At 40.5% G+C, this 27,631-nt stretch overlaps 1 protein-coding gene across 7 annotated transcripts in view; it reads right to left on the bottom strand.

Moving 5' to 3' along the window:
- The window catches only part of RPGR (retinitis pigmentosa GTPase regulator), a 55,917-nt gene that overhangs the window by 13,319 nt on the left and 14,967 nt on the right, over positions 1-27,631 (bottom strand). For 4 of the 7 annotated variants that reach the window (XM_081793257.1, XM_081793256.1, XM_081793255.1 and 1 more), the window contains 7 exons: positions 24,363-24,518; positions 21,072-21,196; positions 19,618-19,803; positions 18,288-18,459; positions 12,998-13,095; positions 12,587-12,652; positions 569-10,324 (listed from right to left, as the gene is read on the bottom strand). In XM_081793257.1, coding sequence (XP_081649383.1) covers positions 7,907-10,324; positions 12,587-12,652; positions 12,998-13,095; positions 18,288-18,459; positions 19,618-19,803; positions 21,072-21,196; positions 24,363-24,518 — 3,221 coding nt within the window. In that variant the 3' untranslated portion in view covers positions 569-7,906. Of the gene's footprint in view, positions 1-568; positions 10,325-12,586; positions 12,653-12,997; positions 13,096-18,287; positions 18,460-19,617; positions 19,804-21,071; positions 21,197-24,362; positions 24,519-27,631 lie in introns of those variants that run through there. The other 3 variants (XM_081793259.1, XM_081793260.1, XM_081793261.1) reach the window with 2 other exon arrangements.

The raw sequence follows: 27,631 nt of genomic DNA, 5'->3' as shown, positions 1-27,631 counted from the left end.
TTATGCACATCGTTCTATTTCAACATTTTCAATGGCCAGGATTTCCAAAATTCTATCTGCATCTATGACAAGGTTAAACGGGGGAAAAAAATTAAATATGTTTTTTGAGCTGTCTCAAAAGAATGCTTTTAAACTTTAGAGAAGTTAAAAAGCTTTCTACTGTAGCATTATAACATGATCACATCTATATATTTATTTTCCAAAACATAGGGATTTAAAATCACTCCAGGAGTACAGTTCACTGATATTCATGAGAGAGAGTTAAGTATAATTACTTACATTCCAGGAAGAAGATAAAGGGACATAGGCAGTTTAAATGCTCTGCTCTTGGTAATTTAAAGCAGAGGGAAAACCCAAACAGAGGCAGAACTTAGTCCATCTGGCTCCTGTCCAACGAATCCAAATTATAAGATAACCTGTCTATGGATTTGATACACACAGTAAATCATGTAATATTAAGCATAGGCAGAAAAATATTCGTTATGTTCCGAGTAACTTTATTCTATACTGAGATTTTTTTTTTTTTTTTTTTTTTTTTTGCAGTTTCGTATTTTGGGTGGAATACTGCTTATTTTTTGTCATTAAGGGATCAGGCTCCTTACTGGACTTTTTCCCTATGCTTTTCATTTATGCACTTCACTAAAGGCACAATGGCCCCTAAAATAGGTGAGGCAGTAAGTAACTTGTGCCATTTACTCCCATGAAGAATGTTTTTACAAAGTTCACGTGGGCCATACCTGCCTCAGACGATACACACCCTTTATATCCCTTCAACACTGTAACTAGCTTCTTATGGTCACCTTCCCAGTCGCTATTTGGCCAAGGATAAGCTGGACACCCAAAGGAATCTTTTGTGGGTGGTTTGAAAATAATGCTTGTAATTAACTCATCTCTTTTCTGGCAAAAATACAAAATGTGAGAACTCAGGCTAGGGAGAGGATATGTTTAGATTTCACACCTTAGTAACAGACGTAAGTGGCATCCTCAGGCCAGTAGCAAAAAGGGTGTGGCCTAACAGCACTGCCACTAAGGACAAGCAATCCAGAAGTGAAGGCTTGAGATTTAAAAGAGTTTCAGAAGTTGCTCTGGGAGGGCCTGACTTAGGTCAAGCAAAGGTCAGTGCATGTGAGAGGGGAAAGCGGGAGAGGAAAACAGGGTGCCAGGGTAGAGAGCTATATTAAAGGATGCGCTGCACATTTAGGTTGGGTAGGGTTAACTACAAAGTAGCTACCATTTACCAAGAATTTCTAAAGCTTTCTTTTTTTTTTCCTAAGCAACTTATATTGTATATTATGCCTAGCCATAAGCACATTATAAGTATGTAAAATGATCAAAGACTACTTTGGAGGGGAATGGGAAGCAGGATTACTGGATTTAGGATTGATGGCTGATAGACAGATGTATTCATGAATGTACATAAATGAAGGCCAACTAGAAAAGAACAGTGTTCCTGAGAAGGACAATTTCAGACTGACTGTCTCCCAGAGGGAGGGTCAGTGTGCTGTGTTCCAGCAAAGTCCTCTTCACTCGGAGAGTTCTGCTAGTTTAGCACCTGGGTCAACTCCAGTCATGCCAGTTAACTAAGATATTAATGTAACCATAGGACAATATCATGCGATTATACAAAGGAACATGACATTTTGCCCTATTTCAGAAATAAGCAAAACACTCATCTCTCTTATAATAAACTATAAATTTACTCATTAACTTTATGAAAATCTGCAACAACGAACAACTGCTGGAATGATATCGTCTTCTCAATTTGAGAAAGCTCTTAGAAAACATTTTCACTAGAAATCACATCAAGTGTAGCACGTTGCACTTAAGCACATTGAAAATTAATCTACTCACATCTGGACAACTACTTTAAATCACATACAGTACTTACCTTCAAACCGAAACAATTTAGGAGAGACTGGCAGAACACTATCATTTTACAAAGAGAAAGGGTAAAGTTTAAATACATTCTTGTCACCAGAAGCACATAAGACATAAAGCAGTCTAGGATGGTCAGTGGAAACGCATGTTGTGTTGGGACCACAGTGAAGAAGTGATTAGGCCTGGCTCTCGCAAGAGGACCGTTGTCTCATTGGTCAGACACAACACGGGGAGCTGCAGTCTTGGATCTGGCCCAGGGCCCACACGTTTTACATTTCTTACGGGAAATACCAAGAAACCAAACGTTCCTCGTGAGGTTTCAGCTGGCTTAAGAATACCATCATATCGTATACTTGAAAAACTAGAGGTTGCCATCAGAAACTGGCATAGCGGTCACCCTGGGGGGATGAGAAATGCCTGTAAGAGGGTTGAAGGGGAGCTACTGGGGAGCTGACAGTGTGCTCCTCCTTGATCTGGATGTTGACTATACGAACAGGTTCAATTTGTGGAAAATACACTGAGCTGGACATACATGCATGAGATATGATCTTTTCTGTATATATTATATTCCAATAGTTTTTTAGAAAAGTTTTGAAAAGGCACTGTAAAGTGTAAAATTTTGTGCTACAATTCTGGAGTTGTGAGATGCCTCAATGTCATATAGGGCAGACATTTTCCAGCTAGGTTAATAGAGCATTAAACTTTGTACCTACATCATACCAGGTGGGGAAGCGTATATCCTAAAAGCTCAATTTCAAGGTTTTTTAGGACAAGAGGGGTTAGTATGTAACTTCATGTTTATACTATTATACTACCCTAGAAATCACTGACGCAGGAGGAGAGAAGGAAGGGCATTCAATACAAAGACCTAACTACTGCTTCCCAAGCTCTGCTCCACCAATCACGGCCTGAGCAAGGTGCCTAATTAATGTATTTTACAGTTTCTCTGTTAAATGGGAGGATGACACTAGCAACACCTACCTCGGCGGGTTTATATCAAGACTAAAAAGATTATTTACAGAGAAAACAACAAAAGCAAAGGATAAGTATCTGTATATAAATATAAGCAATTTAAAAACATATTTGTGATTGTAAGACTCCCTAGTATACACAGAGGACTATCAAAAAAAAAATCCCAAGATGCCTGGACACCTTTTCACCATAATGTCCCAGATCTTATCATCAGAAAGTAATTCATTCAAAGTGTACACTTATTTGTTCTACCCTCTTAGACATACCCCTTGATTCTTGCCAGGAGCCCAGGGGAGAAGGCAGGGCCTGTCAGGAGCAGGCCAGGATGACACAGAAGTGGAGGGCCACTCTGACTGGGCTGTGGGCCAGTGGTGCCTCAGGTTTCCAAGAGAAGTTTGAAAAACACTGCTTCAGTATAGAATTCCTGGGTATTTCAATGTTGGCAATGGCCTCAAATGTTAAAAAAATCACTGTGTATGCCAAACAAAGTCTGCAGGCCAGATTGCACCTATGGGCTCCCAGGTGGACCTCCAAATTATTGGCTTTGTCACTACCTTATAATCCCTAAACGTTTCCTGCTTTCTATGTACCAAAACCCTGGGCTCATTCCTAACCCAGTATTTTCACCGCCAAATCCATTCCAGTTTGACTCTGACAAGCAGGCCTGCAAAAGTGAATATCATGCCTGGCATACAGCACTTCTTGTTGGTAGGCAGTTGTTATGTGTGGAGTTATTCTTTAACCTATCTTGATAAAAAAAAAAAAACAAAAACATTAGGACACAGGGAAATCTGTTGTCCTGTGACAGCAGTGATGCCTAACTGTGTGAGTACCATCAGCTCTGACCATGCTTCAAATGTTGAGGATGACCCATGGACGATGTGCATAGTTTCACTCTACCCCATATTTAAGGGTATATTTATCATGATTGCAACTCACTTCATTCCCACAGATCTGTCTTAAGCCAATTTGGGGGGGCAGGGAGGGTAGCTATGTGGTATTTACACAGAAGTCAGGTTCACAGGACTAGACTCACACATATCTGTCAGTGACCTGGAGATGCACGAGGGTAGTTCTGCACCTGACTTGATGGGAGTCAGAGGGGACAGAGTGACACAGGTTACCATTTGCTGAGTACCACTAACATGTTTCATGTGTTAACTATCCAAAGACCCTTCCCTTTATAAAAAGAAATAAGTAAGACTCAGAAAAGTCAAAAAAAAAAAAAAAAAAAAAAAAAGAAAAAGAAAACAATAGCTTTTCCAGGTATTCACACAGCTTAATCTGTGAAGGACTGGGGTTTTGAATGCAGGCCTACCAGGTGCCAGGGCCCAGGCTCTTTCCCAGCTCTGCTCAAATAATGTGAAAACCAGAACCGCCACCCTCAGAGCTGTTTCCCCCACGTGCTGAAACTCAGGGCATTGTAGGCTCTTCCTTTTTGATGATAAGCTCACTTCAAGATCCTATGCTTATGTAGCCTCATATAGAGTAATCGCAGGTAAAAGTCTAAGATGGTTTTTCCCACGGCACCAAAGTCCCTGACCCTTTTTCTCTGCAAGGCAGGCTTCCTGGGGATCTCTCTTAGCAGGCAGTGTGGGCTCTTGCCTGGTCTCTGCCGGGCCTCTCCCAGACCTCTCTGCTGCCCTCCACCACTGCTTCCTTGGCTTGGGGGGCGCCTCTCTTTCCTAGAAAGTGTTCCTACCTGGCCTCCTTCTCAGATTTCCCTCGCTCAACCTCTCCGTTACCTACTGATGTTTCCTCAAACTCTGTCTTCAGTTCTCTTCCCTTCTCACACTGTGAGTGCCGCCTCTCACTCAACTCCATGCTTTTAACTCCCCATGGAAGTCGGTAATGCCTGGCCATCTCCCCTGAGCTCCAGGCCCAGACGTGTATCTGTCCGCTGGACACCTCCTGGATGAACAGGGCCCAGCAGGCTCCTGAATCTACCCCTACTCCTCTGTGCTCAGCCTTGGTGAATGGCACACTTCCTACCCAGTTCTTCAAACAGAAACAAGAAAAGCTTGGCCTTTTCCCTCCCTCCAACTTACATCCCTTTACTAAGCCCTCCAATTCTATCCCTGAAGTTCTCTTGATAACACATGTCCCCGACTCTGTCCACACTCTTCTAGCTCAGCCCCTCTTCTGTCTCTGTCTGGTCCCCTAGAGCAGCCTAATTGGCATCCCTAGCTCTGGTCCTCTTCCTCTCCAACCCACCCTCCATACTGCTGCCAGAATGTTGCAAAAGGCCAAATGTGATCATCTTACTCTTGCTGTTTAACAAATTTTATAAACACATAAGGCCCTTTGCCTCCTTATCCAGGACCAAAAGATACTCTAGGCTGCAGTCACACTGAAACCCGCTCATGGCTCCCATCAGCCTAGAAAGCCACAGATTTGTTTTCAGATCCTATTTTTCTGTTTGGGTAGTCCTAGCTAAGAACACGGGGGTATTGGGAAACACAAGGGCACTGTTAAGCCACAGTTAGAGGCAGAGCCCGAGGAACTCCTTTCACCTGGTGTTCTTTCAAGCAATCTGTACCTACCTAATGTCCCTGACAGGTAAAAAGGCCACAGGAGTTGGACTACAAGCAGCCCTCATTTCTGGAGATCTAACTGATTTTGGAAAGCTTCTGTTCCCTTTTTGGTGCTTAGGTACATGCTTATTGGTTGAGTGAATCACAGGCACCAAGTATGAAGCCATATGTCAGGCACAACAGAAGGAATGAAGGAAGGAGGAATCAAAGTGCCTTCCTTTACGGCAGTCTTTTATCTTTACATACGTGAAGAGCAAGTTTACCTCTATAATGAAGTAACAGAAGACATTTCATTGCACTCACCTCAAGAGCTGCTATTCAGCGGCAGCAGATGTTTCTGTGGTACTCCTTCATAGCTTACCTTAAACTATTTTTCTGCCAGAGTCCTCACCTGGAACTGTAACTCAATGGACTCTACACACACAACTCACACTGGCCTCAGTAATGATCAGTGATAAATGACAAGAAAAGCTTGATCAACCAGCAGATGGGGATGACAAGGAACGGAACCGATTATTCCAAGCTATTTAACCAAGTACTAACTCACATCTCAAAATGACTAGGCCTGTGCTCTTCTGACCAGAACACCGTGCCTGCACAAGCTACCCTTCCTAAAAGAGCACAGAACATGTTTTTGGCCAGGGCAATGTGAAGAAATGGGCAGGAAATGCTGTTTAAAAGCGGCTCTCTAGACCAGTTCCAATACTGAGATGGGCACGTGGTAAGAACTCCATTTCAGCATTGCTGGCTGATGACGTCTTTGGTGCAAGAAGAATGTCCACACCTTTTACATTAGTAACTTGAGTGCAAGAGTTTCTTTTCTCCCTGAAGGCTTTTCCTTTATGAACTCCTCTTCAATCATCCATCTCACTTAATCATTTTAAGTCGACTTTTCAATAACCACGGTAGGCCCTTGAATTGACAACACAGCACATACACTTTGTCAAAGTACCAACTCTACCCCACTGGCACTTACTGACTGTGGTAGAATTTGGTAGAACCCTGCAATGCCAAATTAGCATATTTGGTTAGTTAGGGGCAGCAACCACGTATCCCTGCAGCTAAAACAAAATCTACAATTGCTCCTAGGAGTTTCGTCTCTTCGTATTCTAGTCTCTCTCCCCAGATTCTTGCTCACGGAGAATCAAATGCACAGAGGATCCCATTCCACAAAATTCACAGGAAGTTTACCATCAAGATCTTCCTTGATAAAAGAAAGTATAAGAAATCCCTAATGCCCAAGATATGGAAGGGACTGGAGCAGTGAATCCATTGAAAATGGAGCTATGAATAAAGAACGATCTGGCTGCATTACACGAACTGAACATTGTAAGGGAAGATTGAATTTACACTAATAGAAATCCAGCCTCTCTAAAATTCAATACATGATGTTAGTTTCTCTTTTCACAAACAATTACTGATGGAATACACTTAATGTTTATTTTACTTGAAACATTCTGACAAGCAATAAACTGAGAATTACAGAACAGTCAGCGAAAAACAGGTTGAGGGTACATCACAGACACTGGGAATGAAGATTCTGACAGTACAGTTAAAGCTCAGAAGTTATAGTTTAGAAATACAGAATGACAAAAGAGACATTAAAGCCGTCCTAAGTTTGTAAGAGTCAAGAACAATATTTTATAGAAACTCAATTAATTTTAAAGTATAATTTTTCTTCCTTAAAAACCTCTTCTGCAAATAACAAACATGATGGGAGTAAATCAGCCTGTTAGAATGAAAGAGTCTGAGAGTTAAAAGGGATTGGAGTTCTATCATCCAATCTACTCCATTTTACACATGAGGAAACCGAAGCCCAGTGGGGAGCTCTGCCTGGGCAATAAATACTTAAAAGTTGTACATACTTCCAGAATAGATGCTTAAGTTCATCTCCATTTCATGAGATACACTGCCAGTTGCCCGGACAGTAACTGAAAGACATCACATTACAACCTGAGCCCTGAATCCAGCTGTCACTTGGTAAACTGTTGCAAAAAGGACACATAAAAGGTAAAAAGACAGCACTACTTTTTAAAAATGTGAATCTTCCATTGTAGCTTTAGAAAGCCCTAAAAAATCTTCAGAAAATCTTATAAAATTATTCTATGTATAGGCAACTTGTAATCAGAGACTGAAAGAAATGTGTAAGAAATGAGATGTTTTCATAGCCCTTAAGGATCTGTGCCATCTTTAAAGGGGACAGTTTGTATATACAAACGCAATACTCCTTTAGTATACTCCTATTTTCCAAATCTGCCCTTAATGAGGAATATATAATGTTAACTATCTGCTATGACCATTTTCTAGTGATAGATTTATAATTTAGAGGGAAAATATACCAAACTATTGGCTTAAGAGGAGCCAAATTTACCAGTGCTTTGTGCTGTCTTAGCAGTCGTTACTGTACCACACATAAAGTGACCATGACATAAAATCAATTTAATACAATGTACTGAGTGCCTATTACGTGTAAAATGTTCAAATTATTTGGCTGCACAATATCAGGTCAAATTTAAAGCTTGTCACTTCAGTTCTAAATAATGTGGCAATACATTGTTCCAGAATTTTTTGGAACCTGGTGGCCCATTTTCTAAAACTTGTTTTGACTGCACTGGCATTTTGAACCTCTGTACCTTGTACTCTTTCCCCTTTTCCTCTGTGTTAGTAGTAAACTTTTTGGGGTGTGCCTTATTTTTGTCATATCTCACAGACCCTTTGATTTTGCTCACTTTGTTGGACTCTCTTCCTTCACCCTGCCTTTCCTGCTTTTCCCTCTCTTCATCTCCTATCTCCTTGTATTTCCCTTCTTCTTCCTCATCGTCCTCTTTGTCTTCCCTCTCCCTCACTCCCCACTCTGCTTCCTCCCCCTCTCCTTCCTCCTCCCCTTCTTCCTCTTCCTTGTCCCCCTCCCCTTCCCCCCCTCTTTCTTCCTCTTCCTCCCCCACCTCTTCTTCCCCCTCGCCTTTCTTCTCTTCCTCCTCCCCTTCCCCCTCTCCTTCCTCCCCTTCCCCCTCTCCTTCCTCCCCTTCCCCCTCTCCTTCCTCCCCCTCTTCCTCCCCTTCCCCCTCTCCTTCCTCCCCTTCCCCCTCTCCTTCCTCCCCCTCCTCCCCTTCCCCCTCTCCTTCCTCCCCTTCCCCCTCTCCTTCCTCCCCCTCCTCCCCTTCCCCCTCTCCTTCCTCCCCTTCCCCCTCTCCTTCCTCCCCCTCCTCCCCTCCCCCCTCTCCTTCCTCCCCTTCCCCCTCTCCTTCCTCCCCCTCCTCCCCTCTCCCCTCTCCTTCATCCTCTTCCCCCTCCTCCTCTCCTTCCTCCCCTGCTTCCCCCACTTCTTCTTCTTCCCCTTCTCCCTCTCCTTCCTCCGCTTCTCCCTCTTCTTCTTCCCCTTCACTTTCTCTTTTCTTTCCTTCATCCTCTCCTTCCTCCTCTCCAACCTCCTCCCCTTCCTCTTCCCCTTCCCCCTCTTCCTCCACCCCTTCTTCCTCTTCTTTCTCTGCTTCTCCCTCTCCTTCCCCTTCTCCTTCCTTCCCTTCCCCCTCTGCTTCCTCCTCTCCTTTCTCTGCTTCTCCCTCTCCTTCCCCTTCCTCCTCCTCCTCTTCTTCTTCCCCTTCTCCCTGTCCTTCCTCTTGAGCTTCTTCCTCTTTCCTTTCTCCCTCCTCCTTGCCTTCTTTCTCTTCTTCCTTTTCCCTGTCTTCTTCCCCTTCTCTCCCCTCCCCTTCCTTTTCATCTCTTTGCCCCTCCCCTTCCCCTATCTCTTTATGGTCTTGCTCCCTCTCCCTTTGGTCCTGGTCCTCCTCCTCTTCTAGGTCTTTCTCTCCCTTATCCAGGCTCTCTGTTTCTCTTCTTCCCTCGTCTTCCTCCTCTTCCCCCTCCTCACTCTGACTCTGTTCCACTCCAGAATTTCCCTCCCACTGGATTCCCCCCTCACCTCCAGCTTCAGGCACATCCTCCTCCACCTCTCCCCCTGCCTTTCCCTTGCCCTCACTCACCTCAGTTCTGTCTTTAAGGTCGTCTGACAGGATCTCTATTTCCTTCTCCTCTTTTCCTTCGGGCACCTCCACATTTTCCTCATTTGCATCTACCTCTTGCTTCTCTATTTCACTTCCTTCTGACTCCTCTGTGCCTTCCTGCTCCTCTGGGATCTCTGACAAGTGCCCAAAGTTAAAATTATATTTTGCGATGAATGTGGACATTTTGTGTTCAGTCTCTTCCTCGTGTCTTTGTTGAATAAATTTCCTGCTATACCACAAGTTTTGGTCAGTTTCCACTTCATCATCCTCTTTCTCTCCGCTACTAAATTCTACTGACTCGGGCTGCTCAGAGCCATCAGCGATACTTTGCTGACTTGAACTTTCTCCTTCCATGTAACTGTCTGACTCTATAGATTCTCTTTCACTGTCAAAGATCACGTCTTGCTTGTTCCTCTTACTGTCCTTAACAAAGCGTTCACTCTCTTCATCCTCAATATCCACATCTCTATTTGGTAAGTCGTCAAAGAACATATTCATATATCTTAAATTCTCTTCACTTTGTCTCATATCCTTCAGACCTGCCATTTCCGGCAGCTCAGCTCCTCTCTCAGACACTGCTTCTTCCGTTTCTGAGTCCTTCAGACTTTTGCCTCCATCGCTTTCCCGTTCTATCTCTCTACCATCAGGTGGGTAAATACCGTGCTTGCTCTCACATCTAAATATCTCTTTGCGCACACCCTCGGCATGGGTGTCAGCCTGAGGCCCCGGCTGGCCCCACTCCTCGCCTAAGTCCTCATATGAAAACGCGCGCCCAGTCCCAGGTACTGGCAGCATGTACGTTCCCTTTGCCACCAGCTGTCTATATACTTTCCCCTCTTTCACCGTTCTGGACGTCTCTTCACTTGCACGCTCTTTACTACCATCATTTTCAAAGTGAGCTGTATGCTGCTCCAGTTTCTCGACTGTTTCTCGTTTCTGCAAATTTTGTGAAATAACTGTCATAGGACTGTTAATTGACAAAGGTTAACTTATCTGCTACAAAACACCGCCAAGATTCTGCATCACTCTTAAGTGTCGCTGGCAGAATAAAAAGCGTCCAGTTGGACCAGATGCTTTGCTCAGATGTCGCTTTCTCTAGAGATGATTTACGCTACTCTCTAAGTCTACGGGGCAACCGGTTCTGCTGTGGTACCGTGTCTCTGCGTCTAACCTGCACATTCTTACCACCTGCTTCCATTTGGCCGTTACTCACACAGTACCATCGATATTTCTTCTCTACCCCTTTTCTCATCCTGAATCAATTCTCAAATGGAGTACACTTCCAGACTGATTCTGCAGAATACTGTTAAAAATGTACACTTCTCTTCCATGCAATGCAACTACCTTCCCTAGTATTTTAATTGTCAAACTGTGATTGGTCTTTTGATTCCATGAACTTCCCAAAACAAAATAAATGAAAATGTGAAATTGTTACAAAATAGAAAAAATGAATAGCTTATCTCTACAAGAAAAATCTGAAATGAAAACAACAAATCTTCTTATCCACATACTAGATAATAATATCTTTCTTTTCAAAACAATTCTTTGGGTTTTCAAATTTTTAACCCTTTCCTTTTATCTATTGTATTCTTTAATTATAAAAACTTGCATATGTAAAAGAAACCACTATGAGGAAAAAATACTTCAGGTAAAATGTAAGATTTTTATAAAAGCTATGAAACTAAACATTGTGACTCAAATGATACATTAAGAATATGAAATTAATTTCCTGCTGGACAAAATAAGGTAAAAATCAAATTGTTGGCCTAAATTCTACAAGCTAACGAATTGAAATATTCGACGAATTCAGCTCTCTGGATTGTAAAATCTCATGAAATCAAGTTTTAAAAATTGGCATGAGTGCTAGGCCTAGGAAGAGGTCATTTTTTTTTGCTTAAAAAATTATTAAAACAGCACAAGTTAAAAATTAATATGTGGAAACACTAAAATAAATCTTTTTCTGTTCACTAGAATAGGTCTTGTCAGGCTTCTGCTTAAAAGGACTACGTGTATAAAATATATCTCAGTTTAAAAGGAAGTGCTTTCCTTTTCTGTTTGTTCTCGGTCCTATTTACAAAGTCACAATTCTTTCCAGAGCCCTAAAGAGAGACGGAGGCCCAGATGCCAGAAATGATTTCTACATGCATGTGTCTTTATTTCCCTAGTACAGTAAGGCAGCACGGAAGAGGAGAGCCTCGAGTCTAAAAAAGGAAGAAAATACATAGGAAAGATATCTGCATGGAAGTATAGTCAGTCAACATTCGCTGGGCTTCCTTGGTGTATTACGACAACAACTCTCCCATATTCAAAAGGAATGTTGTTATTGGCCAGGCCTCTCAGCAAACTAGAGATAAGACTAAATGAAGACTGGCACTAAATTTTTATAATTCAGTGAGACTCTCTTGCATTTTGGTTAAGGAGTTTTAGTTTATTAATGTGGCAAAGGCACTGGAAATGGAAATGAAATGTTTTCTATAAGCCTTCTTCCTTCAATTTATATTTCTCCAATTTACTTTTCTAATCGCCAAACCCCTCTCCTCCTTTCACCTCACTGGTCCTCAAAGCCAGGAGAAGCAAAGGATTTTAGGGCAGGCCTTTATCTTGACAGGGCTGTGAAAACCAGGCTATCCCTTCCTTTTGCTATTCATTTGTTATTCATTAAAAGCGTCCCTTTATCACCCAAGCATGGTTTCTGATTAATTTCCAAATGTTTAATTCTGTTTTTATGCTAGCAATTCCTTGACAGATTAAAACCCATTCCACACATTGGAAAAGCAATTATCAAATATTTTCACTAAAACCAGCAAATTTCAGAGCTAGAAAAGACCTTTTAGGTCAGCATGGTAACTCAACCAAAGTCCTACTCAACCCAAGTCTGAGAATTGTTCTGATAAACAGTAGCCTCTTCCAGTATTTAGGAAGTGCTGTAATAATCCTTTGCTTTGATGATAAGAAAATACTGCTATTAGACTTGTTAGTGATACCAATGAAATTCTGTCACCCTTTCTGCACCACAGGAAATATATTCCAACAGAACAGACCCAAATTGAGGCTATCTACAATGTATTCCTGTGTCTGGTAAAATCTAAAGTAAATGAATACTTATCTTTCATGTGTTCTTTCTAGAAACCTTTCAACAAAAAATGTAATTTGAACTGTTCTTACCCACAATAATGAAAATAAGTCTCCATATTTTACCTTTTGTTTTTGAACTGGTGATAATTTTAATGACTTTTCATTGGAATTCAGGCTCATCATATGTGTCTGAAATAAATAAAAAAATATGTTCTAAAAAGAATACTATGTATAGAATTACACATTTACACATTCTAATGTATATATGAAATAAACACAAAACAGTTCAGATAGTAATATAATCAACTCTCAATTGCATACTAATGTTATGAGGACTGAAAGTAATTGTATTTGTATGAAATCTGTACCTCAATAAAATAATGTGTAACATAAAAATAACAAGCAAAATGAAAACAAAACCAAAATCAAAAGCTTTTGTGATGCATTTAACAGTATAGGAAGTATACACACATATGAATACATGATGAACTAAAATTCAAAGAAATCTATATAGATAAATAAGAAAACTATTACCATATTTAAAACATCAGTAGTTTCTCCAAGGCTTTCTGAATCTGTTGCTGAAGAAATGTCTGTCTCTTTCTCTGTGGTCATTTTATCTTGAAAATAATCTGATTCAAAGGGAAAAGGGAAAACCAGATTTCAATGGAAAACTGAAAGACAACTAGATAACAAATTATTCCATAATGTAAAGTGCAGGCATAATATTACTAAAGTCCTTTAACTTCATGTTTAGGGAACTGAACAGAATTCATTCATAGTGATAACAGGTTTTAAAGTCTCTTTCTGAAAGTTGAAAGGTTTTGATGCTGATGATAACAACTGCTACATTCATATGAACGGGCAAATACTATTCCTTTGGGAGATGTACTACCCAGGTATCAAGCACTGTGACAGCCAGTCCCTAAAAGGGGCCCCAGTGACCCACATCCTCCTGGTATGTGTGCCCTTGTGTTGTTCCCTTCCACATTTTACCAGGCTGATCTGTATGGCCAATAAAATAAAGCTGACATAATTGTAATGTCAATGCAGTTTACATCTTGGTCCCCCTGCCCCGTCTTTCTCTCTTGCATCCCTTTCTCTGGGGGAAGCCATGCTAGGAGCATTCCTAGGGAGAAGTCCACATGCTGAGGAAGTAAAACCTCCTGCCAATCGCCACATGAGTGAACATGGAAGAGGATCCTTCGGCCCCAATTGAGCCTTCAGATGACTACAGCCCCATCTGACAGCATGATTGTAACTGCAGGAAACACTCTGAGCCAGAACCCCTCAGCTGGGCTGCACCTGGATTCTTGGCCCTCACAAACTCTTAGATAAGTTTTAAGGTCACTTGTTATGTAGAAAAAGATAACTAGTACAAGCACCTACAAACTTGCATGGAAAACTGTAAGGTTATTACATCATAAAGCAGATCATTAAAACTTATGAGCTTGGGGCACTGGGTGGCTCAGTCAGTTAAGCGTCCGACTTTGGCTCAGGTCATGACGTCATGGCTCGTGGGATCAAGCCCCGGGTCGGGCTCTGTGCTGACAGCTCAGAGCCTGGAGCCTGTTTTGGATTCTGTGTCTCCCTCTCACTCAATGCCCCTCCCCCGCTCATACTTTGTCCCTCCCTCTCTCTCAAAAATAAACACCAAAAAAAAAAAGACTTATGAGCTCTACTTGACCTTACATTTTTCTCATTTACTCTGCCTGCATTTAGCACCTGTATACATATTTGAGAGGAACTCCTGAATGAAGTCTTTGCTGAAAACACCAGTCCCCACTGATCTGCCCCTTGTAAATACATTCAATTCAAATGAGCAAATAACCAGTTTGTGCTTATTCCACGTGAGGTACTATGCGGGAGATAATCAACTTAAGTAACTACTATTTCTTAATGAACTTACAGTCTAGAAGGGAATATAAAATATGTGATATATTGGCATGAGAAATCACACCCGAATGTTGGGAATCAGGAAATATTTCACTGAGGAGGTGCAGGGAAGAGTGAGCAGAATTCTGAGAGGAGTAGATGAAGTGGGCAGAGAAGAAAAGGAAGCCCAGCGCTAAGAGAAGTGGCAGAATGACTTGTAATGAAGGCTTTCCATGTGCTGGGAGCGCACGCCTTCATACATGTTGAGTGACCTCCATGACAACAAGAGAGGTAAGTAGTGTATCTCCGTTTCACAAATTATTAAGTGCCAAGTGTCAATGTCAGGTCTGTCTTGACTTCACAGCTTCTCCGCTAAGTCTGACTGTGAAGAGCTCAGTTTGATCAAGATTAGGAGCTGGTAAACTATTTCTGTAAAAGGCCACATAGCAAACATTTTAGGCCTTGTGGCCATATAGTCTCTGTCCTAATGACTCAAACGCTGCTACTGTAGTGGAAAAGCAGCCATAGGCAATACATAAAGGAATGGCACGACTGAGTTCCAATAAAACTTTACTTACAAAAATAAGCAGCTGGCTAGATTTGGCTCATGAGCTGTAGATTACAGACCTGTGACCTAAATTAAGGTTATAAGAAAAAGACTATTGACAGATGAAGCTAGAAAAGCATGTTGGGAGTTATATGGGGAAACTTACACTTAATTAAAAAAAAATTAGGGATTCTCAGAAGACACTGGAACAGACAGGAAATGAACTGTGCCTGAGGAAGGTTAACATAGGAAATGCTAAGCAGGATAGTTTGGAGACGGCAGAGAATGGAGGTTTGGAAAAGAGACAGATCATTTAAGCTTTGCCTTATACCTGACTGAGAAAATAGAAGTCATCAGACCTGATCTGCCTTATCTTCCCACCAACAAATGGACACATTTACCTCCACTTTCCTGTTAAAATATAGGATGTGTCTTTCCTCTTATCAAAGACTGCTCGGTATGCCAGCCCCACTCTCCTCAAGAGTTTTGCACTTTGGGGATTATCGCTCTCGTGTGCTACCAATCCATCTGGGACTACTGGCTCGTGTCCATTAGCATACAAAAATGCTCTAACATTTTCCATTGACCCCACATCTCCCTCTAACTGCCAGCCCTTTTCTCCACTCCTCTTCATGACTAATATGCAAAAGGGTTATCTACACACCCCATCTCTTCACTTCCTCATTTCCCATTCATGCCTCAACTCTAAACACTCTGGTTTCTGCCCTCATCTTCCCCTGGAACTACTTGTGTCAAGATCACCGGTGTTCTCCACGATGCCAGATCCATGGGATGCTTCTTTGAGCTTTTTCCATGACCTCTGAGCAGTACTTTGAATTCAGGACCCTACTCTCTCTTGATTTCCCTCTTACCCTACTGGCTGATGGAGCTTCTCTGCTGGCTCTTCCTCCCAAACACTCTAAATGTTAGATGTTTTTAGGGCGAAATCCTGGGCTCTCTTCTCTAGCTAGTAGGTGATTCTACCTATCAGGTGATTTCACCAAGTCCCATGGGTTGCAAATACCATCTCTGTGTTGTCTGGGTTCCAAAGTTCTCTCTCTAGTTCAGACCTCTCTTCTGAACTTTAGGCTTGCATCTTCAACTGCCTGCTCGATATTTCTGCTTCGATGTCTCACAGGTATCTCAAACTCAATTTTTAATTTTTCCTTCAAGCTTGCCAACCATCTTCTTGCCTAGGAACCATCCTTGATTCTTCCCTTTCCTTCACATCTATGTGTAATCCATTAATAAGGTTGGCAAATCCAGTTAGTTCTGTCTAAAATGTATGTCCAATCTGCCCCCTTCTCTCCATCTCCACAGCAAACACCTTGGACCACACACTGATGTCTCCTGCAAAAGGCTGCTAAATGTTCTTCCTACTTTTGGTCTTTCCTCCCTACAATCCATACAGAGGCAAACAGAGCATCTTAAAATGTAAATTGGATTGGAGCACATCACTCCACTGTTTAAAACCCTTTAATGACTTTCTATTGCACTTAAGAAAAACACTCAAATAAAATAGGCTTCTCACAGCCTATAAAATCATGAATACTTTCCCATTCTTTCTTCAGCATCTTTCTAGCCTTTTCCCCACTGTCTAGCTCCAATGGTCTTCCTTCCTTTTCTTATAAACTGCCTCCAAACCTTTGCCTACATTATTTTCCTTGCCTAAAATGCATATCATTCTCTCTCTTCATGTGGCTGTCTTTCTTATTCTTTATGTTTTAGCTTAAATGTCACCTTCTCAGCAAGATCTTCCCTGACCTTTCTACCTCCCCGATAAACACTGAAGTCTGCAAATAACTTAGAAAAAGTCACATTATATGTTAGACATAACTTTCAGAATACTTTGTAGACACTTTTAGCAAACAGCCACAAAAAGATAAGGGATCACTTTTCTTTTGGATCTAGCTACAAAACTCTGTACATGTTCACATTCAAATCTCTTAAGGTAGGAAACGACTTCCCCCAAACTGTAAACTTCTCTTTTCCTTGTACACACTGTTGTCAGACTCGGCTTTTTCCATGTACAGGACAGAATGGTGCCAGTGATTCTTATCTCAAAAGGGATCATACAAAAGTTGTGTGTGAGATGCAAGAAACCAGCTCCTTACGAAGGTCCTGGTTGTAGATAATATTCTATTCTCATGGCGTACAATTCTTGCTTTTATGACCTCAACTTCTGTCTAGGTTCTTGATCCCAAAGACACTACAAATTCTCTGTGCCATGGTTCTTAATTCCAGATGCCCAAATTATCTTAATTCCAAACCTACTGCTTACTCTGATCTCTTGGGTCCTGGATTCTTACCCTGCCCCTACTATCCATGCACATTCCCTGCAGTAACATACATACCCTCTTAAGATACACAAATACCTGTAAACAAAATTACTTAGAAGAGGACTACATAGCCAAGGAGCTGGGATTACAATTTAAAACATTAAATGGGGGTGTCTGGGTGGCTTAGTCAGTTAAGCATCCGACTCTGATTTTGGCTCGGGTCATGGTATCATGGTTCGTGAGATCAAGCCCCATGTCGGGCTCTGCACTGACAGCACGGAACCTGCTTGGTATTCTTTCTCCCCTTCTCTCTGCCCCTCCCCTGCTCGCACTCTCCTTCTATCTCAAAATAAATAAACGTTAAAAAAATAAAACATAAAATGTATATCTAATAGGCAGTGAGGTAGAGGTGTTAATAATAACCAAGACTATACTTACAAAGAGGTTCCTAGAGGTGCTAGGCTCAATGCTAAGTATTTTATATACCGTATCTCATTTAATCTCAATCACTCTCTAAAGAAGTATTAGACTCATCTCAAAGATAGGGAAACTAAGTCTCAGAGAAATTAAGTAACTTTCCCAAAGTAAATCACACAGTCAATAAATGTCAGAGCGGACATCCCACTCCGGGTCAATTGGACCCCATACCCCATGCTCTTAACCACTATGCTATACTATCTAAACGCAGGACTTCACATAGGTCCACCAGAAGACTAGTATTCGAATCCTGCTCACTTCATTTATAAGCTGAGTGGCTGTGACCAAGTCACTCAGTCTCTTCAAACCTTGCATTTCTTATCTATAAAAATAACAAATTTATTAACTCCCACCTATTTCATGGAATTGCTTCAGGATTTAAAGGAGATGATATAAGAGAAGGTACTATGTGTATTATACATTGCTCTATAAAAATACGCTGCTATTGTTACACGGGATTTCTAGGGTCACTTATGATGCTCTGTATTAGTAAGAGTATTCCTGGACTTGAGCTCAGATAAGAGATGTCAGCCTCTAACTAGGAAGACAATTTAACTAATTGACAAAAACATCTTAAGATAAACATGAAAACAACAGAAATAAAAGGTACATTTCTTGTGTGAGCCTGCAGAGTATCAGATGTTACCTGGTTCCATTGGCTGCATGAGGTCTTCATCTTCAGGTATCATGGTCTCTGGCAGATTAATTGCAGACATATGGAAAGGAACTGGAATGGGGGAAAAGCAAACAGGTGGCACAGGATTCCCTTCAAGTGGAGGTAGTGTTCGTGTTATTCGAAAAGAGTCAGGCGATTTCTCCTTTAAAATAAACAGGTTAAATAAACAGAGGATGTTTTTAATATTGATATAAACTGTTCTCCAGTTGCTAAACATATTTAAGAAAGAGACTTCAAAGTTACCCACTGTCCCACATTCATTTTTAAATAATCCCCAAGAACTCAAAAATGTTTTGTTCTGTTATCTCTGTATCTAAATTGCTCTAAATTGTTAAATTAGAAGCCTGTTTTTCACATGATGGGGAAAAGCGTATATGTATTTTCTCTGCTAGGAAACAAAAAATCAGTCATGAGGCCTAAACAAAAAGAGTAACTCCAAAACACTGATATTTCTCAATCTTTCTATATATGCTTTTTCATAACAAAAAGTCAAACTTAACCTTTTTACTTCAAAAGGAAAATGTTTTGGAACTTAATTTTTATTTATTTATTTATTTATTTTAATATATGAAATTTATTGTCAAATTGCTTTCCATACAACACCCAGTGCTCATCCCAAAAGGTGCCCTCCTCAATACCCATCGCCCACCCTCCCCTCCCTCCCACCCCCCATCAGCCCTCAGTTTGTTCTCAGTTTTTAAGAGTCTCTTATGCTTTGGCTCTCTCCCACTCTAACCTCTTTTTTTTGGAACTTAATTTTTTTAAAAAGGAATGTCTCCTTTAAAATTATTTGACATTTTCTTTTTTTTAAATATTGTTATTGAAATAATCATTTTAAAGCTGAATGAGAACCTTTAAATCTCAATGAGAAAGAACACTCCCTATCTCGAACGGAAGTCCTTATTTCTGTTTCTTACATTTCATTGTTTATAATGGATAACCTTCCACAGCTCACGAGGTATAGCCAACAGATAAAAAGCAAAGTAGAATCAATGCACATAGAGGTGAGAAAACAATTCAGCATTCAACGTGAAGAGCTGAGATAGGCCTCTAAAAGGACGCTTTGTATCCTTGCTTTGTATCCACTCTCGGTAAGTCAAGGTTATCCATGATCATTTGAATTTTCTCATTTGTGTGTGTAACAGCTTAACTCTGAATTTGCTTCAAGTTTGTAAGCCTGAAACTCTAACCATTTTATTTCGTAAATCTGTCTTAAAAGACCCTTCTTTGATTTAAAAAGAAAATGAATTTTTTTGTTTTCTTTGTAGTGCCATGATATAGAATTGGCCACAATTTGTACCCTCTCTCGTCGCCGCACACGTGCTGATAGAGTTGTTTGCAAAACATTTCCTGAGTTCAGATCGCTGAGGGGCAGAGAAGCCGCTGCATGGAAGCAAGCATCCTTAACTTCCTCTAACTCAATTTCTTCTGTCCCACCAAGTCTCGGAACGGCAAAAACTAGCATGTGACATCCACCACAAGACACCTGCAGCATAAAACCACAGATAAATCAATCAACACTGGCTTCAAATGCAAAGGGGTTTTTAACAGTTGGCAGCCACAAAACGTTTACTTAATGGTAGACTTCCTAGGTAGTCAGTCAGTCAGTCTGCCCCCCTCCCAAGTTACATACGCACACACGGATGGCAATATATATATAATTTAAACACTGCAATTGAAAATGAGAACAAGTTTAACGTACCATTTTACTTCCAATTTTATAGAGTATAGAGAAAAAAACTATTTGGCACATTACATTTCTCCTAACTAGTTAGAAAACGTTATTTTAATTTGGGAGCAACACTAACACCTTGAAAAAATTACTCCGAGAAGTTCTACTTAGAAAAAAGTGATCCAAGCATAAATCAGTCTCTTGGGGAAATTAAATCTCCAAACCTTTTTCTTTACATGAACACTTTTTTTATTTTAATGCTTCAAAGTCCTTAGAGTGAAAGGTAAGCATGCACAATGGTGCAACAATGAAAAATGAAACCAACATCCAAAGGATTTTCAGAAATAGCTGATTTTCAATAAAATGCCTAAACCACCATTGTGTAGCATTTGCAAGACACAGATTTTTAGTGTCTTTATAGTGTTCAACGTGGTGGTTATAAGAATAGCATACTCTGAACCTTTACTTCATAATATTTTGAAATTATTATTTCTTTTTTAATGTTTACTTATTATGCTGAGAGAGAGCACCAGCAGGGGAGGGTCAGAGAGAGGGAGACACAGAATCCGAAGCAGGCTCCAGGCTCCAAGCTGTCAGCACAGAACCCAATGTGGGGCTCCAACTCAAGGACCACGAGATCATGACTTGAGCCAAAGTCGGACACTTAACCGATTGAGCCACCCAGGGGCCCTGAAATTATTATCATTTCAAATAAGACTCAGTAAGATCTAATTCAACAAATATTGACAGTGGACTACTGTCAGATACTCTGCTGGGTGCTGGCAGAGGCCACAAAGCTTCCAGGCATGGCACTGTTCTGGCTCTCAAGAGACACAGGAGAACGAAGCAGAAGAGTCCAGATTAGGGCAAAAAGGAAGATGCTGACGGGAGGGAAAGTAGGAAAGGGACAGATTTTCCAAGTGGCATGATGTCTGACGTTTGGCTTTTAGGAAACAAATATACTGATTAGATATAGGCATGATATTCTTTTATACAAACATAAAATTCCTTAGTTTCTATGAAATACTGAAACTCAAGTATTATAATATGAAAATGTAAACATGGAAATGTGGTGCCCTTACCAATTGAGCTATAAATCTCAAAAAATGAGAGCACAAAGTGGGAATGAACTGATTGGTAAAGTTCTCCAGTCCGAGACCTAATTTTCCGTATCGACCATCTCCAAAAGTATACATGAGACCTATATCTAAAATGCAAAAAAAAAGAGAATTATAAAAGGCTTACTTATATGGATCTACTTATAAATAGATGTATTTACTTACATTGCAATTGTGATTTTCCCCCTCAAATTCTACACCATATTTACTCTGATTCACTGATATTTCCACACCCTATGTGGTCTCCGTGGTCCTGCACATAACGTTAGGCAACAGATACTCTGAGAAAAATCATTAAGCCCTTGGCGGCTTGTGAATTTGAAGCCTGGTCGTGTGAGGCACTGTGTGCAACAGCAGCAACCCAGTGTGAGCGATCTTGTGATGTGCGCCATCTTCTCAAGGGGAAAGAGATTTTTGTATTCTGAGCCCCCTATGTTCCAATGCAACCTATTTTTTCCCCCTCAGGCCACTGATTACATCAGGGTTTCTCAACCTGGGTACCACTGACATCTGGTGTCAGGGAATCCTTGGCTGTGTGGGTCTGTCCTGTGCTTTGTGGAGTGTTTAGCAGCATCCATAGCTTCTCCCTACTAAATGTCCAGAAAACACCCTGCCTCTGCAGTTGGGACAAGAAAAAAATGTCTCCAGACACTGTCATGTGTCCCTGCAGGACAAATCACCACCGGTGGAGAACTACTAGCTTGGACCAATCCAACTGTCTCTTTTACTAATTCGGTCCCTGGGCCGTGGAATGCCCCTGAAGGAAGTGCCGTAAACCAACCAGGTGGACTAGTCCCTATACCAATAACCGAGGACCCCTTCGATGATGGGGAGTCATCTGGCTGCTTCTCTGCAGTTAACCCTTTGCCCATTGCCACAGCGGCTATTCTGAACCTTTGCTCCTCTTCTCAAGCCCTCCTTCACACTTTCTCCCTCAGGTGGGGGAAAAGGTCATGGAAGCAAAAGGAAAGGGGGGCAGGAGGGGATTTCTTTCTAGTGTGGGGGTTAGGAAGGCTTTCAAGCTGAAACCTACAGGATGGTTAGGATTTTAGCTGCAAGAAAGGAGCACATCCAAAGGCTCTGAATCAAGAGAAAACATAACACAGTCAAGAAGCTGAAAGGCAACTAATGGAAGGAGATGAGTCTGAAGAGGTAAGAAGAAACCACACCACAGAGGACCCAATTAGTTCATATTAAGAATTTTTAAACTCTATCTTAAGGGCAATAAACTGAATGAATGGTTTTTTAAAATTTTTTCAAAATGTTTATTAATTTTTGAGAGAGAGAAAGAGAGAGAGAGAGAACAGGGGAGGAGCGGAGAGATAGGGAGACAGAATCAGAAGCAGGCTCCAGGCTCTGAGCTGTCAGCACAGAGCCCAACGCAGGGCTCGAACTCACAAGCCGCGAGATCATGACCTGAGCTAAAGTTGGACACTTAACCGACTGAGCCACCCAGGCGCCCCTGAATGAATGGTTTTGAGCTAGGACATGTTAAGATCTCATTTGGGAACTTCTAGTTTAAGAGGGCAAAGTAATGTCATCCTAAGAAAATTCAAGAGAACTAAATGAAAAATGAGAAATAACATTATGCAGTAAAGTGTCAAGTTCAAAAACCATAAATAAGCAATAAGCAGTATTTACACCCTGAATTTAGGCTCTTATAATACTTAGTATTAGCTAATTTCTTTTCTTTAGATACCCTCCTTATCATCCTTTTCCCTTCTTCCTCTTCTTTTGACCCCTCATTTCTTTATCCAAAGTGCTTTTTAGGCTCTGTGTTTTAACTTGATGATCTATAGCCAGAAAAAATAAACTCTGATCCAAGCTACTTTATTGTACTTCCAGCTTGAGAGCTGTTTAAAACATAAGCCACTGGCTACATAATGGGGAACTGGCAAGAAATTACAGATAACTCACTACACACCTCTCATTAGTCCTGGAAGAAAAAAATTCATAACACCTGCCCCCTGAGGAGGCTTCATGAGCAAAAAGACAAACCAAGTTAATGTTCAATTATTTGTGCTATGACTTCTTCCATCAGGAGGAAAGGTAGTATCAAAATTTAACCAAATAGTCTAATTGTATGTTAGATGATCCATAAAAAGTATGTATTTACCATCTATGGCAATTTAGAGTTGATGAAAAACAGCAGTAAGGACAGTTGATGAAAAACTGACATAAAGACCCTGCAGTAAGGGATACATATCAACAACCCTTGTGGGACCATGAATGAATAATAATTCTTTATGTTCTATATAGTTTGATTTCATGCTACATTAACAAGGACATTGATACTTGAAAATGGGCAGGTAGTTCTCTCTGAAAGGCTCTTTGGGGAAGAAGGGCAATGCATGGTAGTACGTTGTGTTTGCAGATTACCAGTTCCCCCAACTAGATACCATTAGATGAGCTTCATTTAGCAGTAGCTTTTTTAGAAAGAAGGAAACAAATGTGGAAATACCAGTATCTGGTTTATTTCAAAACACTGTATGATTTCTGCCTTTTTATGTTTGACTTCATTTTTAGATAGAAATGTGAGCCAGAAAGACTGAAATTACAGAGGCTTTTGTTCCAAAGCAATGATAATTGTGCAGTATATCAATTATCTACAGGTAAAGTAAGGGAGTCATTTCTAAGGGAGAATCTTATATTGAGTCCATATTAGCAGCACATGGTTTCTAAGGTTGAGAAGTAGGCCCAAAGCAGTCTCCATGGATAATGGAGAAAGTACAGAGCGAAAGATCTCGAGGACTCAGGTGTCCACTTAGCAGCCTTTGAGGTGCCCTTCCATCACTGGGGAGAAAGTACCAGAGTCACTCCTGAAAACGCCTCCTAGTGGCAAAAGCTTCGTAGGAACCGACTCAGCCAGAATATAGCTGTGTCTGACTGAACATGGAGACTCTTCTATAGTAGGTTCTTTCTTATAAGACTTTTTCCTCTGGCCTGAGCAGAGTTAAGAGCCTGCAAACTGATGCAATTTCAAAAAGATTCCAGCTTTCTGCCAGAGTATAATACTACTATAGCACTGACTTGTTTTGAGGTTCTAAATCTTTGGATCATTTACACTGATTTTAAATTGAACAAATACTAAAAAAGAGTTTACAACTTTACACTTTGGCATATTAAACAAGAATTTCTATTTTGTCAGTTATTGATTCCTTTGCTTAAGTTAGATACAATCATTCCACATAGTTTTTATTTTGTACTAAAACATACCCAGTTCTATAAATATGTAACAGAAATTCTCATCTGTACCTGTTATCAGAGCTGTGTGATTTTCTCCACAGGAAATAGAACTTATTTTCTGATCCTTAATATGCTCAATGACTTTGGGTACTGAAGTTTCGAAAAGAAAAGTACCAAGACCCAGCTGACCGAACTGTCCCAGCCCAAAGGTATACACGGCTTTCTCTGAAAGGGAATGAGCAAATAAATATAAGAAAAGGACTGCAGGGAAGCAGACACAGTCACCATTATAGCTAGAAAAACTGTCACAATCAAACTTTCATGATGAAAGTTAAGTGCCTCTGAAATACCCATATAAGAATGCCTAATCCTTAGGTACACATTCTCAATGACAAAGGAAGAGAAAAATGACAAGGCACACAATTCTAAAAGTTAGGGCATGGGCCTGGTTTTATCTTTTACGTACAACCATAAGAAGAATTGCTAAAGACACGTAACTCAGTGAACTACCTAACATGTCCTTATAATTAGCACTCAGCTTTTTAAAAATAGCATCAGTTGTCATTAAGCTAATTCCTTTCATTGCCTTAAAATAAAAACATGAGTAGTGTTTCCTCCAGAAAAACTCCTTACTTTTCAAAAGTAGTTTAACAGAGTAATATATTTTGTAAAACAATTTCAGAGGAGAATTTGCATGAGAATTACAAGTCACCAGGGGCACCTGGGTGGCTCAGTTGGTTAAGCATCTGACTTCAGCTCAGGTCATGATCTTGGGGTCCATTGAGTTCGAGCCCCGTGTCAGGCTCTGTGCTGACAGCTCAGAGTCTGGAGCCTGGTTCGGATTCTGTGTCTCCCTCTCTCTCTGCCCCTCCCCTGCTCACACTCTGTCTCTCTCTCTCTCAAAAATAAATAAACATAAAAAAACAAGTGCCTATCTCTTGCTGGCCAATAATCATTCTAGCTTGCGCAGACTGAGATGAGCCTGGGAAATGAAGCCATTTCGGCAGCCTGAATCAGGCTACACAAATTTTGCTCCTTACCCTATTGGGTTCGCTCTTGGGTACTTGGATGATTAGCAATGACAACAGTTTCCATTTTTTAAAAAATGACCTAAGACTCTTTTACCTAAGGACGTTACGTTTCGCAACTAATATATTTTTGGTCATATCACCTTTGTAACATTTAACAATGTAATTTGATGCTGATTAATAATACCCTATTAGGAAAACCAGTTTTATTAGCTTCAATAGTATTCTGATTTCTCAGAATACACTTGATCTCATGACTAGTAGCTTGCTGCCCTGTAGTGACTTCACTATGGACCCCATCTTATAAGCAGGACTGTTTCGTTTGTCGGGAACGCTGTGGACGACATACCAGATTACATCTATCACTCTGTCTCACTCAGTGTATCCCAAGTTCCAGGCTGACACTTTCTCAACAGGAGTCCACTGTCTCCCTGATTCTAAGAAGAAAGTAATCATACCTTCACTACAACCAGTAGTTTCATTTTCTAACCTATTACAGTCAATGTAGAAACATTATGTTTTAAATAAATTCATCAGCAATGAACTAATTGAAATTACCTTTAAAGTATTTTAATGAATGATACCCAAACAGCTTTTAAGATCAGAGTTACAGACAAAAGGAAAAAGAATGCTAGGGAGGGACCCCATAGAATCACCTAATCCAAGCCCTTTCCTTTAGTGAAGGGAATGGTCTGGAACAGATGGTTAGCTATTATTTCCTTTAAGGTCTTGCACAGTATTCTATAGCTCTCAAGTATTCAATTTAGCACTTAGTCAACGATAATCAATACATGCTTCAGGTCCATTTCTTCATCAGTTAGGACTAAACATTTCTGTCCACACTGTACTCCGGGACACAGGTTTCTCACCAGGGCTGGATCATAATAAAGCTGTCACAGGTCCGTGGAGATATGTGAAAAACAGGTAAAGTAGTGACTTTTCCATACAGATAAATGTATATAATTTAAGAGAGTGTGTTTTACAATAGAATTGAGAGCTTATTAATATTTGTTTTGAAATGCCCGTTATTTATGGTATAATGATGGAACGCTTACATTTTTTATGCAATGTCCATATTTAGCCAAATGCAAATCAGAACATGGCAACTGTCTGTTGGTCCTTGTATTCTTTTTTTAAAAATTTGTTTATTATTTATTTATTTATTTTTGAGAGAGAGACAGAGTGTGAGTGGGGGAGGGGCAAAGAGAGAGGGAGACACAGTATCCGAAGCAGGCTCCAGGCTCTGAGCTGGCAGCACAGAGCCTGACGCGGGGCTCGAACTCGTGGACCACAAGATCATGACCTGAGCTGGAGGTGGACACCTAACTGACTGAGCCACCCAGGCACCCCTGATGGTCCTCCTATTCTTTTCACAAAATTAAAAATTTTAAATATGAAAACTTTACTGCTCTGTGACATCCTGAAGGCTGCAAGAATCTAGAGAGAACAATTTCTGGCAGCAAAGTTTTTAACCTCAAAATTAAATCCACAGAAAGGTAAATTTCTATAATCCTGCAAGAAAATATCACCCTTCGGTGCATTTTTAAATTTTAAGTATAATTAAAAGTATTATGGATTATCTGGGTGCTCATTTTCTATAACAGTATTTTATAATATATGGCTGAATGACATTATTATTATATAATCAATATTTGTGTCCTTTAGAATAAGCTTCAGTCTCCTAATAAATTCTTTCTATAATCTTTGTAGAAACTATAGAAAATATATGACACATAAAGAATAAGTTGTACTTCTGCCTATAGAATACATTTTCAGATAATTTATAAAGATTAATTTAAAAGTGTAATTTCTAGAATAAATCTTTTTTTTTTTTTTTTTTGGAGAGAAAAAGAGAGAGAGAGAGAGAGAGAGAGAGAGCATGTGCACAGGGCAGGGGCACAGGGAGGGGGAGAGGGAGAGAGACTCCATGTCCAGCACAAAGCCAGATGAGGGGCTCACTCTCACGACTGGAAGATCATAACCTGAGCTGAAATCAAGAGCTGCACATTTAACTAACTGAGCCACCCAGGCTCTGCTAGAATAAATCTTTCCAAAAACATATGAAAATTCATTCTGTTAGCAGAAATTCAAAGAAATCTTAAACCCCAGAATTATTTCCAAAATTCAGAGTGGAGGTCTTGGAAAAAAATTATTTCTAACCTGGAAAAAGGATCCCATCAGGGCACTGTAATTCTGGAAAACCATAGCTTAATAACCATGACTGGGATTTAGACCAAAAAGTTAAGGCAAAGTGATAGAAGGGAGGGAAATCTAAAGGTAAAATGTTGCTCAATCACCTTGCAACATTAA

The sequence above is a fragment of the Panthera onca genome, chromosome X, assembly GCF_046562875.1.
Source record: "Panthera onca isolate mPanOnc1 chromosome X, mPanOnc1 haplotype 2, whole genome shotgun sequence".
NCBI classification, from domain to species: domain Eukaryota; kingdom Metazoa; phylum Chordata; class Mammalia; order Carnivora; family Felidae; genus Panthera; species Panthera onca.
Note: the sequence above shows the minus strand (reverse complement) of the source record. Positions and strands in the feature narration are given on the sequence as shown.